This window comes from Pleurodeles waltl, chromosome 9, assembly GCF_031143425.1.
Source record: "Pleurodeles waltl isolate 20211129_DDA chromosome 9, aPleWal1.hap1.20221129, whole genome shotgun sequence".
In the NCBI taxonomy this organism is placed as follows: domain Eukaryota; kingdom Metazoa; phylum Chordata; class Amphibia; order Caudata; family Salamandridae; genus Pleurodeles; species Pleurodeles waltl.
Window position 1 is genome coordinate 1,180,651,692 of NC_090448.1, and position 15,491 is coordinate 1,180,667,182.

A 15,491-nucleotide genomic window follows, 5' to 3' on the forward strand; every position below is an offset into this window, starting at 1 on the left:
ACGCACCCTCATCTGCCTCCACTGCATGTACGTTTGCCACTCTCCAGCACACACATCGCCATCTGCCTGCTCTGCATGTGGGTTTGTCACTCTCCACCACACGCACCCTCATCTGCCTCCGCTGCATGTAGGTTTGTCACTTTCCACCAAACGCACCCTCACCTGCCTCCGCTGCATGTAGGTTTGTCACTTTCCACCAAACGCACCCTCACCTGCCTCCGCTGCATGTAGGTTTGTCACTTTCCACCAAACGCACCCTCACCTGCCTCCGCTGCATGTAGGTTTGTCACTTTCCACCAAACGCACCCTCACCTGCCTCCGCTGCATGTAGGTTTGTCACTTTCCACCACACGCACCCTCATCTGCCTCCGCTGCATGTAGGTTTGTCACTTTCCACCAAACGCACCCTCACCTGCCTCCGCTGCATGTAGGTTTGTCACTTTCCACCACACGCACCCTCACCTGCCTGCGCTGCATGTAGGTTTGTCACTCTCCACACACGCACCCTCATCTGCCTGCGCTGCATGTATGTTTGTCACTCCACCACACGCACCCTTATCTACCTGCGCTGCATGTGGGTTTGTCACTCTCCACCACACGCACCCTCATCTGCCTCCGCTGCATGTAGGTTTGTCACTTTCCACCACACGCACCCTCATCTGCCTCCGCTGCATGTAGGTTTGTCACTTTCCACCAAACGCACCCTCATCTGCCTCCGCTGCATGTAGGTTTGTCACTTTCCACCACACGCACCCTCATGTGCCTCCGCTGCATGTGGGTTTGTCACTTTCCACCACACGCACCCTCACCTGCCTGCGCTGCATGTAGGTTTGTCACTTTCCACCACACGCACCCTCATCTGCCTCCGCTGCATGTAGGTTTGTCACTTTCCACCAAACGCACCCTCATCTGCCTCCGCTGCATGTAGGTTTGTCACTTTCCACCACACGCACCCTCATCTGCCTGCGCTGCATGTGGGTTTGTTACTTTCCACCACATGCACCCTCATCTGCCTGCTCTGCATGTAGGTTTGTCACTCTCCACCACATGCACCCTCATCTGCCTGCGCTGCATGTAGGTTTGTCACTTTCCACCACACGCACCCTTATCTACCTGCGCTGCATGTGGGTTTGTCACTCTCCACCACACGCACCCTCATCTGCCTCCGCTGCATGTGGGTTTGTCACTTTCCACCACACGCACCCTTGTCTGCCTGCGCTGCATGTAGGTTTGTCACTTTCCACCACACGCACCCTTATCTACCTGCGCTGCATGTGGGTTTGTCACTCTCCACCACACGCACCCTCATCTGCCTGCGCTGTATGTGGGTTTGTCACTTTCCACCACACGCACCCTCGTCTGCCTGCACTGCATGTAGGTTTGTCACTTTCCACCACACGCACCCTCGTCTGCCTGCGCTGCATGTAGGTTTGTCACTCTCCACCACATGCACCCTCATCTGCCTGCTCTGCATGTAGGTTTGTCACTTTCCACCACACGCACCCTCATCTGCCTCCGCTGCATGTAGATTTGTCACTTTCCACCACATGCACCCTCATCTGCCTCTGCTGCATGTACGTTTGTCACTCTCCACCACACGCACCCTCACCTGCCTGCGCTGCATGTACGTTTGTCACTCTCCACCACACGCACCCTCATCTGCCTCCACTGCATGTAGGTTTGTCACTCCACCACACGCACCCTCATCTGCCTCTGCTGCATGTAGGTTTGCCACTCTCCACCACACGCACCCTCATCTGCCTCCACTGCATGTACGTTGGCCACTCTCCAGCACACACATCGCCATCTGCCTGCTCTGCATGTGAGTTTGTCACTCTCCACCACACGCACCCTCATCTGCCTCTGCTGCATGTAGGTTTGTCACTCTCCACCACACGCACCCTCATCTGCCTCCACTGCATGTACGTTTGCCACTCTCCAGCACACACATCGCCATCTGCCTGCTCTGCATGTGGGTTTGTCACTCTCCACCACATGCACCCTCATCTGCCTCCGCTGCATGTAGGTTTGTCACTTTCCACCACACGCACCCTCATCTGCCTCCGCTGCATGTAGATTTGTCACTTTCCACCACATGCACCCTCATCTGCCTGCTCTGCATGTAGGTTTGTCACTTTCCACCACACGCACCCTCATCTGCCTCCGCTGCATGTAGGTTTGTCACTCTCCACCACAAGCACCTCATCTGCCTCTGCTTCATGTACGTTTGTCACTCTCCACCACACGCACCCTCACCTGCCTGCGCTGCATGTAGGTTTGTCACTCTCCACCACACGCACCCTCATCTGCCTCCACTGCATGTAGGTTTGTCACTCCACCACACGCACCCTCATCTGCCTCTGCTGCATGTAGGTTTGCCACTCTCCACCACACGCACCCTCATCTGCCTCCACTGCATGTACGTTTGCCACTCTCCAGCACACACATCGCCATCTGCCTGCTCTGCATGTGGGTTTGTCACTCTCCACCACACGCACCCTCATCTGCCTCTGCTGCATGTAGGTTTGTCACTCTCCACCACACGCACCCTCATCTGCCTCCACTGCATGTACGTTTGCCACTCTCCAGCACACACATCGCCATCTGCCTGCTCTGCATGTGGGTTTGTCACTCTCCACCACATGCACCCTCATCTGCCTCCGCTGCATGTAGGTTTGTCACTTTCCACCAAACGCACCCTCACCTGCCTCCGCTGCATGTAGGTTTGTCACTTTCCACCAAACGCACCCTCACCTGCCTCCGCTGCATGTAGGTTTGTCACTTTCCACCAAACGCACCCTCACCTGCCTCCGCTGCATGTAGGTTTGTCACTTTCCACCACACGCACCCTCATCTGCCTCCGCTGCATGTAGGTTTGTCACTTTCCACCAAACGCACCCTCACCTGCCTCCGCTGCATGTAGGTTTGTCACTTTCCACCACACGCACCCTCACCTGCCTGCGTTGCATGTAGGTTTGTCACTCTCCACACACGCACCCTCATCTGCCTGCGCTGCATGTAGGTTTGTCACTTTCCACCACACGCACCCTCATCTGCCTCTGCTGCATGTAGGTTTGCCACTCTGCACCACACGCACCCTCATCTGCCTCCACTGCATGTACGTTTGCCACTCTCCAGCACACACATCTCCATCTGCCTGCACTGCATGCATCCATCGCTCTGTACCCTAAGCAGCCATACTCACTCCACCTACCACATACTCTATAACTGAGGTAGAAGGAGAACTTATTTCACAGTCTCTGTTCACACACCTCTCTCTCTCACCTTGGCAAAGACAGCCTCCAAGACACTCACCATTTCACCATCATAGGTGAGGCATTCTTGGAAGACTCTGTCCAGGAAGACGTTGGTGAGGGTGCCGGTACCATAGCGGGACAGTTCTTCCTTGCTCAGCATTCCGTTGTGGTCCTTGTCGAGGTTCAAGTACTGTCCTGCAAGTCAAATGGTTGTAACCATGGAACACTCTGCAGACATCACATGTAGATGGAGAGTAGTGTGTGTTATTTTCAAATGTGTCTTCCCTGCCCGAGCCCAAGACGTCTCTGCACTGGAGCCGAGTTCTAAAGGGTATGTGGGGGAAAGTACAGGGAAAAGGTGCATGTGTAACAAAGTACAAGTGAAAACACATCCCAGAGGAAGGCACTCTCTAAAATTGTCCTCTGTTCTTGGAGAGGACAGACTGATTACTGTGCCTTCAGTGACATTCACTAGCTGTGACAACCCCCTGGCTTTATAGAAAATATCCCGCAGTGCTGGGCAGGAGGGCCCCTGCACTGCCCATGCCACTGGCATGGGCAGTACAGGGGCACCCTGTGGCCTATGCACTGGCTTTCGCCAGCCTTTCCACGGTGGAGTCCCCACCATGGAAATGCTGGCAGAAAGTGGGGTTGTAATCACCCAGGCGGCGTAGAGTTCACTGCTGCTGTGGCTGGTTACAACTCCAGCCGCCGTCCACTCATCGGGAGCCATGTACTAGGCGGGGGTGACAGTCCCCTGGTGGGTCCCCCACCAGGTTTGTAATGTGGCAGTCAGACCGCCACAGTGGCATCGGTCCAACTGTCGCTACGAGGCTGGCGGTCCTGGAACCTCCTGCCTCGTAACCAGGCACTTAGTTTTGAAGGTGATCCAGCCTCACAGAAGGGTCTGCTACTCAAAGCTATTAATAATGGGTGGAGACTGGCTTTGTTCCAATTTCCAGTGTGGATAATACAGAGGATCTAGAAATGTACCCCTGACTGCAGCAACAATGTTATCCTCTACTCTCAAGTAGCCAGACAAGTCCTTCTAAAGAGGGTGTGGCATGGTTGTACTTCTGCACATATGGGCATCATTTTGCTGTCTTGTTCTGCAGTCTGTGCAGTCTGTGCGCTGTTGTTTGGGGCACCTGTGAATACTGGTCAATGTTTGTGTAAATGGTCTATTGTAAGGGACCCAGTGACGGGTGTAGGCTGGTGCCTTTGACTAGTGCATTCATCTCTGGTGCTAGTAACAGATTTGTGTTGATGGTTTAGTAATTTATCTGAGCATGGGTAAATCAACAGGGCTACGCATCCAACATTTAATAACAAATTCCTTTGGATTAGAGGTATCAGACCCCTCCCCCTTGAACTTCTCTGTGTGGTTTTGGTGTTGTACCTTCTAGAGATTCTAATTCGTGCTGTGTCCTGATCAAGGATTCCTCAACTGACAGAGCCAAAATGTTTCTCCATATTAAGTGCTTTGTCGTGTGATAAACTGCCCGGATTCCATTAGTGTTCATTAACAATCTTAAAGCGATTATTAGACAAGAGTCAACCGCATTTTATATCAGGCCATAGAACAGAGACAGCATTGGTAGATATAACAGATTATTTGAGGATGATCCTGGATTAGGTGGGCGGGGTGTGCAGGCTCGACTATCCTCATCCTTTTAGACCTGTCTGTTGCCTTTGTTACCACACGTCACACAACCCTATTTGGTTGTCTGGCCAGTCTTGAGATAATTAACCAAGCCTAAAGATGGATTGCCTCTTTTTTGACAAATCATCTCCTTTTCCGATCTGTTGCGCAGAGTGCCTCAGGGATCTCCACTAAGCCCTACTTTGTTTAACATGTGTTTCCTTTGGCAGCTGTAGTCATTGCTTACGATTTCAAAATGTAATCCTATATTTACAACACTAAATTTATAGTGACCATAGCTGAGAATTAAAACACAACAAGAATTGTTTTTGCTGAATGGATGTCGAGAATAGCTAAATGGATGGAAATCAACCATCTAAAACTCAATTGAGAAAAGACGTAAATCCCTTTCTTTAAAAAAAAAAAAACCTCCTACAATTTGACCCCACTGTGGTGGCCTATGCAATTAGGTGCTCTCCCTGCACTGGTTAAGTCAGCCCAAATTCTAGGCGTGAACTTTGATACAAAAGCGTACATGATTTAGGCTCATGTTGCATTCATGGAAAACACTTTTGTTATATACCGAGATGTGCCCTTCAATCTGCCAGTGTTTATATTCTGGTAATTCCCAAAGTAAGATGCACCAGACAAGGAGGAATGTCTTTCTCCTTTCTAACAGCTAATCTGTTGAACTGTCTTTCGCTACAGATAGGAACACAACAAATCACAAGTGCTTTATAAAGCTTAGAAAAACATAGCTTTTCAAACTTCCTTAATCCATTCTTGGTCCTTCTGTAAGCGAGATATTTGGCGCTGGCACGCTCTTGAGATAGCTGTTCGTCCTTTAGAAATAATACTTCATACATTCATTGTAGGAAAGAACCCCTTTTTGGCATGGTCACCCCCACTTTTTGCCTGGTACCTGATGCAATTCTGACACTGGGTCCTGCTATCCAGGTCCCCATTGGCAGTTCTCTTTACTAAAAATTGTGCAACTGTTGCCCAATGGGCAGTACCTTTGGCTCCCCTATAAGTCCCTAGTAAATGGTACCCCTGGTACCTAGGGCATGGGTACCAGAGAGGGTCCCCAAGGGCTGCAGCATGTAATGTGCCACCCTCAGGGACCCCTCACCTAGCACATGCAGACTGCCATTGCAGGCTTCATGTCTTAGTGCAGCTAAAAGTGAAAACACGACATTGCACACAGTGTATGTGCCATGTCCCCTAACACTGCATGTAATATATGTAAGTCACCCCTACAACAGGCCTTACAGACCTAAGGCAGGTGCATTATATTACATGTGAGGGCATACTATGTCTTTCTCGATTCTTAGACATAGTGAATGAGCAGGGAAGCCATTTTAAGTACATGTGCTGGACACTGGTCACTACGAGTTCCCCAGCTACATGATGGCTTCACTGAAGATAGAGATGTTTGGTATAAAAAATATTGTATTAATAATCCCTCACTGATGCCGGTGATGGATTTATTAATACATGCACCTAAAGGGCACCTTGGAGGTGCCCCCTGAAAACCTACCAACTACGAGTGTGCACGCTGACTAGTTTTAGCCAGCCTGCCACCACCAGACATGCTTCTGACCCCAAGGGTGTGGCCTTTGCTCTCAGGCAGTCAGAAACAAAGCCTGCTCTGGGAGAGGTGTTTGCACACACTATCCAATAGGAAGACCTGTGAATCTGCATTCCAAGGAAGGAGTTTTCAAAGAAGCTCACTGCCCTTGGTATGCAGATCTAGCTTTGAAGTGGGCCAATGGTGCCAAAGTGGTCCCCCAGCCCTCCAGAGACAAAGCCCACCTTGGACTTGCCCACTGTGGACTCCCCAACGCTACTTGCAGCCAAAGCCAGCAGGCCCCCTTAACGGCTAGTGCTCTCAGTGGAGAATACTGGATGCCTCAGGACACCTCTACACCCATCATCCCTGGCACGTAGATAAGAGGACCCAAGGTGTTCCTGCGTCCCTGAGCATCTGAAGACTTGAACTCACCTGTTGGACTTCCTGTCCAAATCTGAAGCCTCTTCTCAACCGGACCGATCCCCTTTGGCTAACATTGGGCACCCAAAGCCGTACTACAGCTCTGCACCGGGCCGCCCAAGAGCGGCCCAGTGTGACCTGTTGGTGTGGCCTTGACCCTTGCCCTATACTCACCTTAAGTCTAGGAGTTTCATCCAGTAAGTCAATGTACTATACCTGACTGCAGTACTTGTGTTTCCTCCACTGGATAGCATTGCCGCTTCTGAAAAATGCACTAAGGGGGAGATCTCAACCTGACACTACACGGAGTCACAGATAGATTGCCGAAATCTGGGGTCCCATTACAGCCCTATAACAGATGAGCCACCTTTGGAGAGGCCATGGGTCTTGCCGATCTATGGAGTGCAAGAAACCCTGGCAGGAGACAACACTCATAAACCACCACGACACAGGAAGCCATGTTCTGTTTGGACTTTCTCTTAGTGCCCCAGCACCAGCTGGATAGATACTCTGATACTACATACCTCCATTGAGGAAATCTCAGACCATTCGCCCTTGCTTACAGTTGTCCAAATGGTGGCCCGGGCCGGAAAATCCAGTGGAGACTAGATGCCTGGGTACTACAGAATAGGGACACAAAAGATATGATCCACACCTCCACGACCAATTATTTCACTGAAAATGAAGGCATAGTCCAGCCACCTATAGATATGTGGGAGTTGTATAAAACAGTACTACGGGGCAAGAAGAGTAGGCCTAAGGAGGGAGCGGGAACAAGGATATAGGGCAGTCGAAGAGAAACTCACACGACTTGAGGCAGAATACTTGGCTATCCCCACAAAAGAAGGCACCCATAGACTGGAAGAGAACAGGCAGGTATACACAGCCCTGGCATGGCAAGAGCCCACTTCCCCAACACTCAAAGACGATTATATGACGTTGGCAATAACACGGGGAAGCTCATGGTGTAGCTGGCTAAGAAGGAAAAGAGGCAGAAGTGGGTATGCGGGATCCAATGGTCTAACTCCCAGATGGTAGAGACACTCCAGGGAATCATAAGAGAATTTGCTCAATACTTGGAATGGCTGTCTCAAAGCCGGGCCACCATGGACTAGGGGGGCCTGGACTCCTTTGGGTGGGATCTTCCGACCCCCACTTGGATCCAGATTGGGTGGAAATGCTGGAAGGTAAGATCACAGAAGGCGAAATGAACATGGCCATCTCTCAACTGAATAATGGGAAGACCCAAGGCCCTAATGGCTTCCTGGCAGAGTTTTACAAGGGCATAACCTTGAAAGTTGTGAAGTCTATGCTTGCCGTGTTTAATTCAGCCAGGGATGTGGGTACACTTTTTACCCTGGATCAGCCTCTTATATATGCAACTGGTGCCAAGGGTCTGAGTCAAAGGGGCCCTGTCTGCCCAGTTTGGTTGGTCCTGAGGCACCCAACAGGGGTGCCGCTCTCACACCGCTGTCCTCTGCCATCACCCTCGAACCAGTGGCATCCTGGATTAATGTGGATGCTCAGATTAGGGGCCTTAGATGGGACCCAAACTGGGAGGATGCGATTTTACTATATGCCGACTATATCCTCCTCTACCACGTGGTTCTTCCACGCTCGATACAAAGAGTCTTAGAGGTCCTGGAGGTCTTCAGATCCTATGCAGGGATTGTATTAATTGGACCAAAACAGTAGCATTTCCCATAAGGATGGGTACTCCTCCTGTAGAGGGAGATAGCCCCTTGGGGTGGGTGACTAGGGGGTTCTGATATCTAGGAATATTCGTGACACCAGACCATGACTTATTACTGCAGGAAAACCTAATGAGATTTTAACAGCGTATCACGCTGACGTGAAAAAAAAATGCCACTCTCCCTCCTGGACCATGCAGCTCTAAACACAATGATCTACCTCCCCAAATTCCTACATGCTCTGCAGAATACCCCATACCCAGTCCAAGACGCATTGGTGGACAGCGTGACGAGAGTGCTGCTCTGGGATGGTGGAGTTTCTAGGGTAGTTCTTTTCTCGCTAACACGTCGCCAACCAGAGGGCAACATCGCCCTCCCAAACCTTCAATTGTATTATTGGGCATTGCAACTCCTGATCGCCAATGACTGGGCCTTCTCTTTGCAATAAGAACTCTCCCTGAATGCAGATCAGTTCGTCATAGTCCCAGAGGGCTACGTGCGTCGCCTTTATGCATGGAAAGGCCCCCCCATCCCACTCCAACACAGGTGATAGCTACGATTTGGAAAAAAGCGGCACGTAGACTGGGGTCGAGAGACAGGGCAACACTATGGACTCCCCTTTGGAATTCAGACCTGTTTAGTAGCCTACGGAGCATAGAGGGACATAGGAAATGGGATTTATTGGTAGTTTCCCAACTGCAGGAGGCCTGGAGGGATGGGACATTAATACCTTTTGAAGGACTGCAGGAGTTCTCTAGGAGTCAATTCCTGCGCTATCAACAGCTCGGATTTCCCCTTATGAAATGCACCGCATTGCAGGAAGAGATTCAGGATGAGTCCCCACTGGAACTGGGCTGTCACAGGCGAGGAGCCTTAACCCACACACTTTGAGAATGCCCGAAACTTGAATCCTATTGGAGGGTAGTAAGGGACGAGACGTCAGAGACTCTGAGACTCGAGATACATTCGACACCACAGTTGGTAACTCTGGGAATCTGGGGTAAACAAATTCTGGACAGCTATGCACTGATATTCAGTAACCTGGCACTGATGGTTTCCCATAGGAATATATTGAAACACTGGGGGATGCCCCGCCTGCTTACAATGCGGGAATGGGAGGAGCGCCTGGACAGCAGAAAAAACTGTGTAGCAGGTGAGAGGATACCCACGTAAATGGGACAAAATATGGTCTTCATAGAGATATATGAGGGAGGAGGCAGACTAGAAAAACAACGCTGGGACCTGATTTGGGGTAGGATGGAATGGACACAGCTCCGGTGGATATCAGTGGGGTCAGGCATGAACTACACCCAGAGACTGTGTACGATTAACGGCTACATCTCTGAAGTCCGGCCCACACAGGACCCAACTGTTGAAGCCTATAACACTAATGATGCATATCTGTCCGATCTCAGGGGTTGAATGGGGAAAGGTAATAATGTGTGCACCTTTTGATAAAAAAGAATAAAGAGATTCCAAAACAAATGCACCAAGTGTCGACTTTTGAAACCTGAAAGTATTTTTCACGCAAAACATACTCACCTGAATGTATTGATTCTGGTGCCTAAACATATATAAAGATACTTGTTATTTTGTAAATTGGTGTGGATCCACTTCTTGAGTAGTGTGTCTCATTTATTGGCTGTGTGTGTATTTGCAGTAGTCTAACGCTCCTCTCTGATAAGCCTAAGGCTGCTCGACCACACTACCCCCTGAAATAGCACCTTACGATTGCTCGAGCAAGCCCCTGTCCAGTAGTAAGGGAACCCCTGGACACTTGCAGGATATATCTCATTCTGATATATCATATCAAGAGTGAGCTTCCTACATTCATTTAATAGCAATTGTTCATCAGCTACTAGTTTGCATTTTTAAGTTGGGCCTCAATGTGGTTACATTGGGGTTAAGACAGAAAAAGGCTGCTGGCCCGTCTCTAGGGATACCAGCCAACCTGTTGCTATGCGAGCTAAAAAGTGCATCCTTCTGCTTGCATAGCGATGAGTCCCTGCACAGCAACACGCATGGAGATGCACTGGCAGAGGGGGGCATCATCCCTTCGCCAGTGCCTCCACTGTGCCTGAAGCCAACCTCCATGGAACATCTGAGCCTGCTGCCCTCCTTCCCATAGTGAGGAACTTTGGCCCTTCCTCTCCATCTCCGCACTCCTGCTTTATTACCCCTTCCTCATCCCACTCCACAGCCTGCCCCCCACACCCCATCTCTCAAGCCAGTAATGGCTCTTCCCTTTCCCCTCCTGGAAGCGCAGACCGAGAGCTGCATGAGGAAGAGGAGAGGAGAGGCTGCAGTAGGAATCAAGAAGAAAGGTGAGTTAAAAAAACAAGTGTCTGCACTGTGTCTTTGCGAATGTGTGTGCACATGACTGTAGGTTTGCATGAGTGCACAAGTGCATGTATGTGAGTGCATGTTGTCTGTGTGTGCAGGTGAAAAGCGGGTGTTTTGCCCACTACCCCACCAGTGAAATGCTGGCCCTGGAACAACGGTGGTGATTCCTGGCAACATGTGCTATTCCCTGATACAATTCAGGCCCTGACACAATGGTGATCATTCCTAGGAGCATGCTGGCTCTGACGACATAGTAGTAATTTCTGGTAAAATGCAGGCCCTGCACAAGAGTGGCAATCCCTACCAACATGATGGCCCTGCCACAAAGGTGGTATCCCTGGTACCATGCTGGCTCTAGCACACTGATGATAGCTCCTAGCAACACTGAGGTCTTTTCACAATGTCGGTCGTCCCTTTCTACATGCTGGTCCTGGCAACGCTGGTAGTAATCCCTGGTAAAATGCTAGCTCTGGCACTATGGTGGTAATCCCTGCCAACATGCTGGAACAACGGTGGTAATTCCATGTAAAACACCAGCCATTGCACAATGATGGCAATCCCTGGAAATATGCTGGTCTTGGCAAAACGGCAGGAAACCCTGGCAATATGCAGACCCTGGCACATTACTGGTAATTCCCAGTAACATGCTGGCCAGCACACAATAGTAGTAATTCCTTGTAAATTAATGGATGTGACATAAAGGTGGTAAACCCCGGCAACAATCTGGCTTTGACACTATAAAGGTATTTCCCAGTAAAATGCTAGTCCTGGGAGGCATAGCCAAGAGGACGGCAGAATAAGAGCTCTTTCCCGTTGCTACATGCCTGAACCCACGCAGCACCTCTCCAGCCGGTCGAGGACCAGCCAGTTCGGGCTCTACGGGAGCCCTACGGCAGTGGTGCAGGATCAACTTGGCTCTCTCTGTGCAGCACCAGAGGGGAACCTTTGGGACAGTCATTCAGGCAGGAAATTAAAAATCTTGCTGCTGCGCTGCAGAGCCTGGTGCAGTGACCATCGTGGACAGTCTTAAGTCACCCTCTGGATGACTAATGAGCATTAGAGTGGCCTATACCCTGGGGCAAGAGCAAACTGGGCAGAGGGCCCAAGCTGGACGTGGACAAAGCCCCAGCACACATGCCACATCCAACAGTGGAGATTCATGGCCTCAAAGAAAGGACCATCCACCAAGAGACAACTAGCATCTTAGCCTCACTTCCAACAACGTCTGCCCCTTCAAAAGTTCAGAGCAGTAACTAAGTGTGAACACCCCCTCTCCAAGCCACCTGTAATTGGGGGAGGGAGGAATACAGAGGGAACTACTGGGCCTCGAGGTGGAGGGCATGTCGCTAGTGAAGGCACAGCCACAAGAAGGGGCATGGCAAGTGCGACACCTCCCCATGACACAACTGAGCACAAGGGTTTCATGGTCCCTGGGGATACGGGCAGCCCCGTATTCATCTTGAATGTGCTTCAACACTTCCGGTAAATTGGCAAGTGTCGGTGTACCGTGTGTGGTAGTGTAGAGAGCGGCAAATACCGTGCCCGAGGTATTACAGTTATCTACGGTGGGGACCATCCCAAAGGTCAAGCACATCGTTAGAATGCTATGTCTATCCTGAGGCCCCGCGTGGGCAATTACCGCTTCCAGCGCATTTATTTTTTGAGCTAACCGAAACGGAGTTTCCTCTCGTTTGGCGGGTACTTTACCCATAATTGAATGTACAGTCGCAGGGTTTATACCTGGCGTCACTGCATGGGGTTGCGCTGGAGCAGGACGTGCTGGGTTCGTCTTCAATGTTTGCATTACAAACTGTACTAATCGTCTGTATTTTGCTGTCAGTTCAGTATATAAGCGACGAACCTCAGCTACTGCTAAAGTCGCTGCTGCAGGGTCAGGTGTATAGGTGGCCAATAAAGGCCAGGTAGGACCTTCATTACTTAGAGGACCTAACCTAACTGGTAAAATTGTGTGGTGTAGGGCACCATCAAGCCAATTATTATGTTCTTGATAAGATAGAGGTATTTCTAAATATGCATATGCCCTGTATTGTCCAGGTACGTTTGCAAGTGTATAGTGATGAAATGTGTTTGTGTTCCCATCAACTGCTGGAAATGTGACCCAAAAATAGAAAAGTACTGTTCTATAAGCTGCATCTGTGTCAACAACAAATGTGACTGGACCCCCCTGGGCTGTTAGGCCGTTTTCTAATAAATGTGCAGTCAGGGGTTGTCTCATATTGACTGCAAATGCTACCTGTGGCGGATTCGCCATGAGAGATGATAAATTTGTTCAGAGAAGGCACGCCAAATAGGGATTTTCCTTTCAGAGTTCAAGCTTGAACAACCTCCCGCATCAACCTCCAGCGTCCTACTTAGCTGAGGAGGAAATCCGCAATACCACGGATGTCTCCGTATGTAGTACTGCAGTGTCGTCGTATATCTTGAGACAGAGATACTCAGGAGGACCCGAAAATTAGAGCCTGACCAAACGTTGGTGGAACCACGTCACGTAGGCTCATTATTCTAACGAGACAACTGGATTTCGAGCGGCAGAATCGACTGCGGTGTGGGAGACCGAGTCTGACCCACTACAGGTGACACCTGTCGCTCAAATCCGGGTTCTGCTCCGGCTAACTTAGTAGTGCCTCACCTCTACCCAAGGGCAGGGGTGATTGGGCAGCCGAGCGCATGACATAACTGGTTTCTCACGGACCCGTGGTCACTCAGGTCTCATCCGTTTGTCTCAATTACATTAGTCTCACATATACAATGAAAAACAGAGGCAGTATATATTTCAATAATGTTTTAATAAAGCAACTGCATCTTAGATAGCAACAACCAGGACGATACAGCATGACAGGATTAAAATTGTGACAAGGAGAGTAAAACATAAAAATAATGCTACCATATTGTCACTAGAGCCAACAGACTAAGTCCTACCTAAGCTATGATAACATCATGCAACAGACTTCAGAACCACCGCCCAAGCCCTGATCTCTCCTGGCTAAAACAGTGCCATGCTGAAGAGCATCCTCCATGCCACTGCCCAACTAACACAACCTCTAACAATATATATAGCCACTTGAGGCCTACCCGGATAGAGTTACACTGTGCCTAGCCGCACATCTGCACATTTTTTAAGACTGGCTAGGAGAATTCCAAGGAAGGAAGCACTACATGAACCACGACACTGCCAAACTGGAAACCAAGAGATGTAAAAGGGAAAATGCCACAAACATGCATTTTCAAGTTACATACTCAAGATCTGGACTAGCACTGTGCCTCAGGCAATACTTGCACCTTCTCTCCCTTACTTTAGAAAGAAAACAAAAACATCTCTCGGCCAGGAATGTCTTATCCCACATATATTTCGGAATAAAGCCTTACCATACACCCTGAGCGCAGACGGAGCAGAGAACCAATTGGATTCCTGACTTTCTTTGGACAGCTCCTCGTCCCTCAGCTGAAATTAAAAAATATATATTAGACCACATTAGTATACTTAGAGTGATTGTATAAAACTGAGTTCGGAGTCAGCGTTACCTCTAGTAGGTCATCCAAGAAGCTGCAGGCCAAGATATCCTGGATTTTTATCTTCCCTGGGAAAAGTGAGTCAGAACATGTGAACCCTGATTCAAACTTTTAGAAAACACCACAGGACATTTAGAAACAGAACATGTGGGACCATACAAGGAGAGGGGTACAGCAAGCGCAAAGCAGTTTGAGTCATGAAGATCTATGAACTTATAAATTAATTATTATTATTAATTAATAACCACCTGTTCTGAGAGGGTCGAGGAAAAAAAAGAACTTGCGGACGGCGGTGCAGACGTAGAAGGAGTAAAACGACTTCTCTAAGCCGTCTAACTGCGGCAGAGTCGGGATGAGCTCCAAAATGTAATTCTCCAAATCCTGTCAAAAAAAGCCAAAGGGACACTATGTCTACAGCTTTAAGCTAAAACAGGCAAGAAAGAATAGGGAGACTCAGAAGAACTAATAAAGAGCAGCCACAGGACGAGGACAACTAGTCAACAGAGGAACAGAAGGGCGAGCAGCACTTGCCAGGGAGAGGAGATGTGAGAACAAAACTTGGAGCACAGAATCAGACAGGGAAGAAGATAAGGAAGCATAGAAGGGGTGAGATGCAGGCAGCAGGGATCCCTGGGGAGGTGAAGGAGCGAGAACAAAGAAAGTGTCATGGCAAATATCGAAAAATAAACCGCTGAAAAACTAACGGGGGTGATAGCATGAACTTCTATGCCGCACGGAGAGGGGACAGTGGGAACAAGTGAAAGGGGAGAGGAAGCATGAAATGCTGACAGCAGATTAGGGGGTATCATGGACACCTGGTAAGAGGAAGCAGCAGGAACTGTTGGAAGGAGAGAAGATGAAACAACTTAAACTGCTGCAAGGAGTTTAGTGAGAAGGTAAAGAGAGATAGGCATAGCATGTCACTACCAAAGAGTCTGCAAAGCCTCACACCTGCCTCCGCCACACTACCCTCTCGCACTCTTTCCAATGCTTTCCATCCACCATCCGGCTAACATCCAACACACCTTCACATT

At 49.5% G+C, this 15,491-nt stretch overlaps 1 protein-coding gene across 2 annotated transcripts in view; it reads right to left on the minus strand.

Annotated features, from left to right (window-relative positions):
- Positions 1 to 15,491, minus strand: part of PPP2R3C (protein phosphatase 2 regulatory subunit B''gamma) — an 89,415-nt gene that overhangs the window by 12,071 nt on the left and 61,853 nt on the right. For both annotated transcript variants that reach the window (XM_069209117.1, XM_069209118.1), the window contains exons 7-10: positions 14,706 to 14,838; positions 14,470 to 14,525; positions 14,314 to 14,389; positions 3,316 to 3,452 (exon numbers count right to left, since the gene is read on the minus strand). In XM_069209117.1, the coding sequence (XP_069065218.1) occupies positions 3,316 to 3,452; positions 14,314 to 14,389; positions 14,470 to 14,525; positions 14,706 to 14,838 (402 nt within the window). The remainder of the gene's footprint in view (positions 1 to 3,315; positions 3,453 to 14,313; positions 14,390 to 14,469; positions 14,526 to 14,705; positions 14,839 to 15,491) is intronic.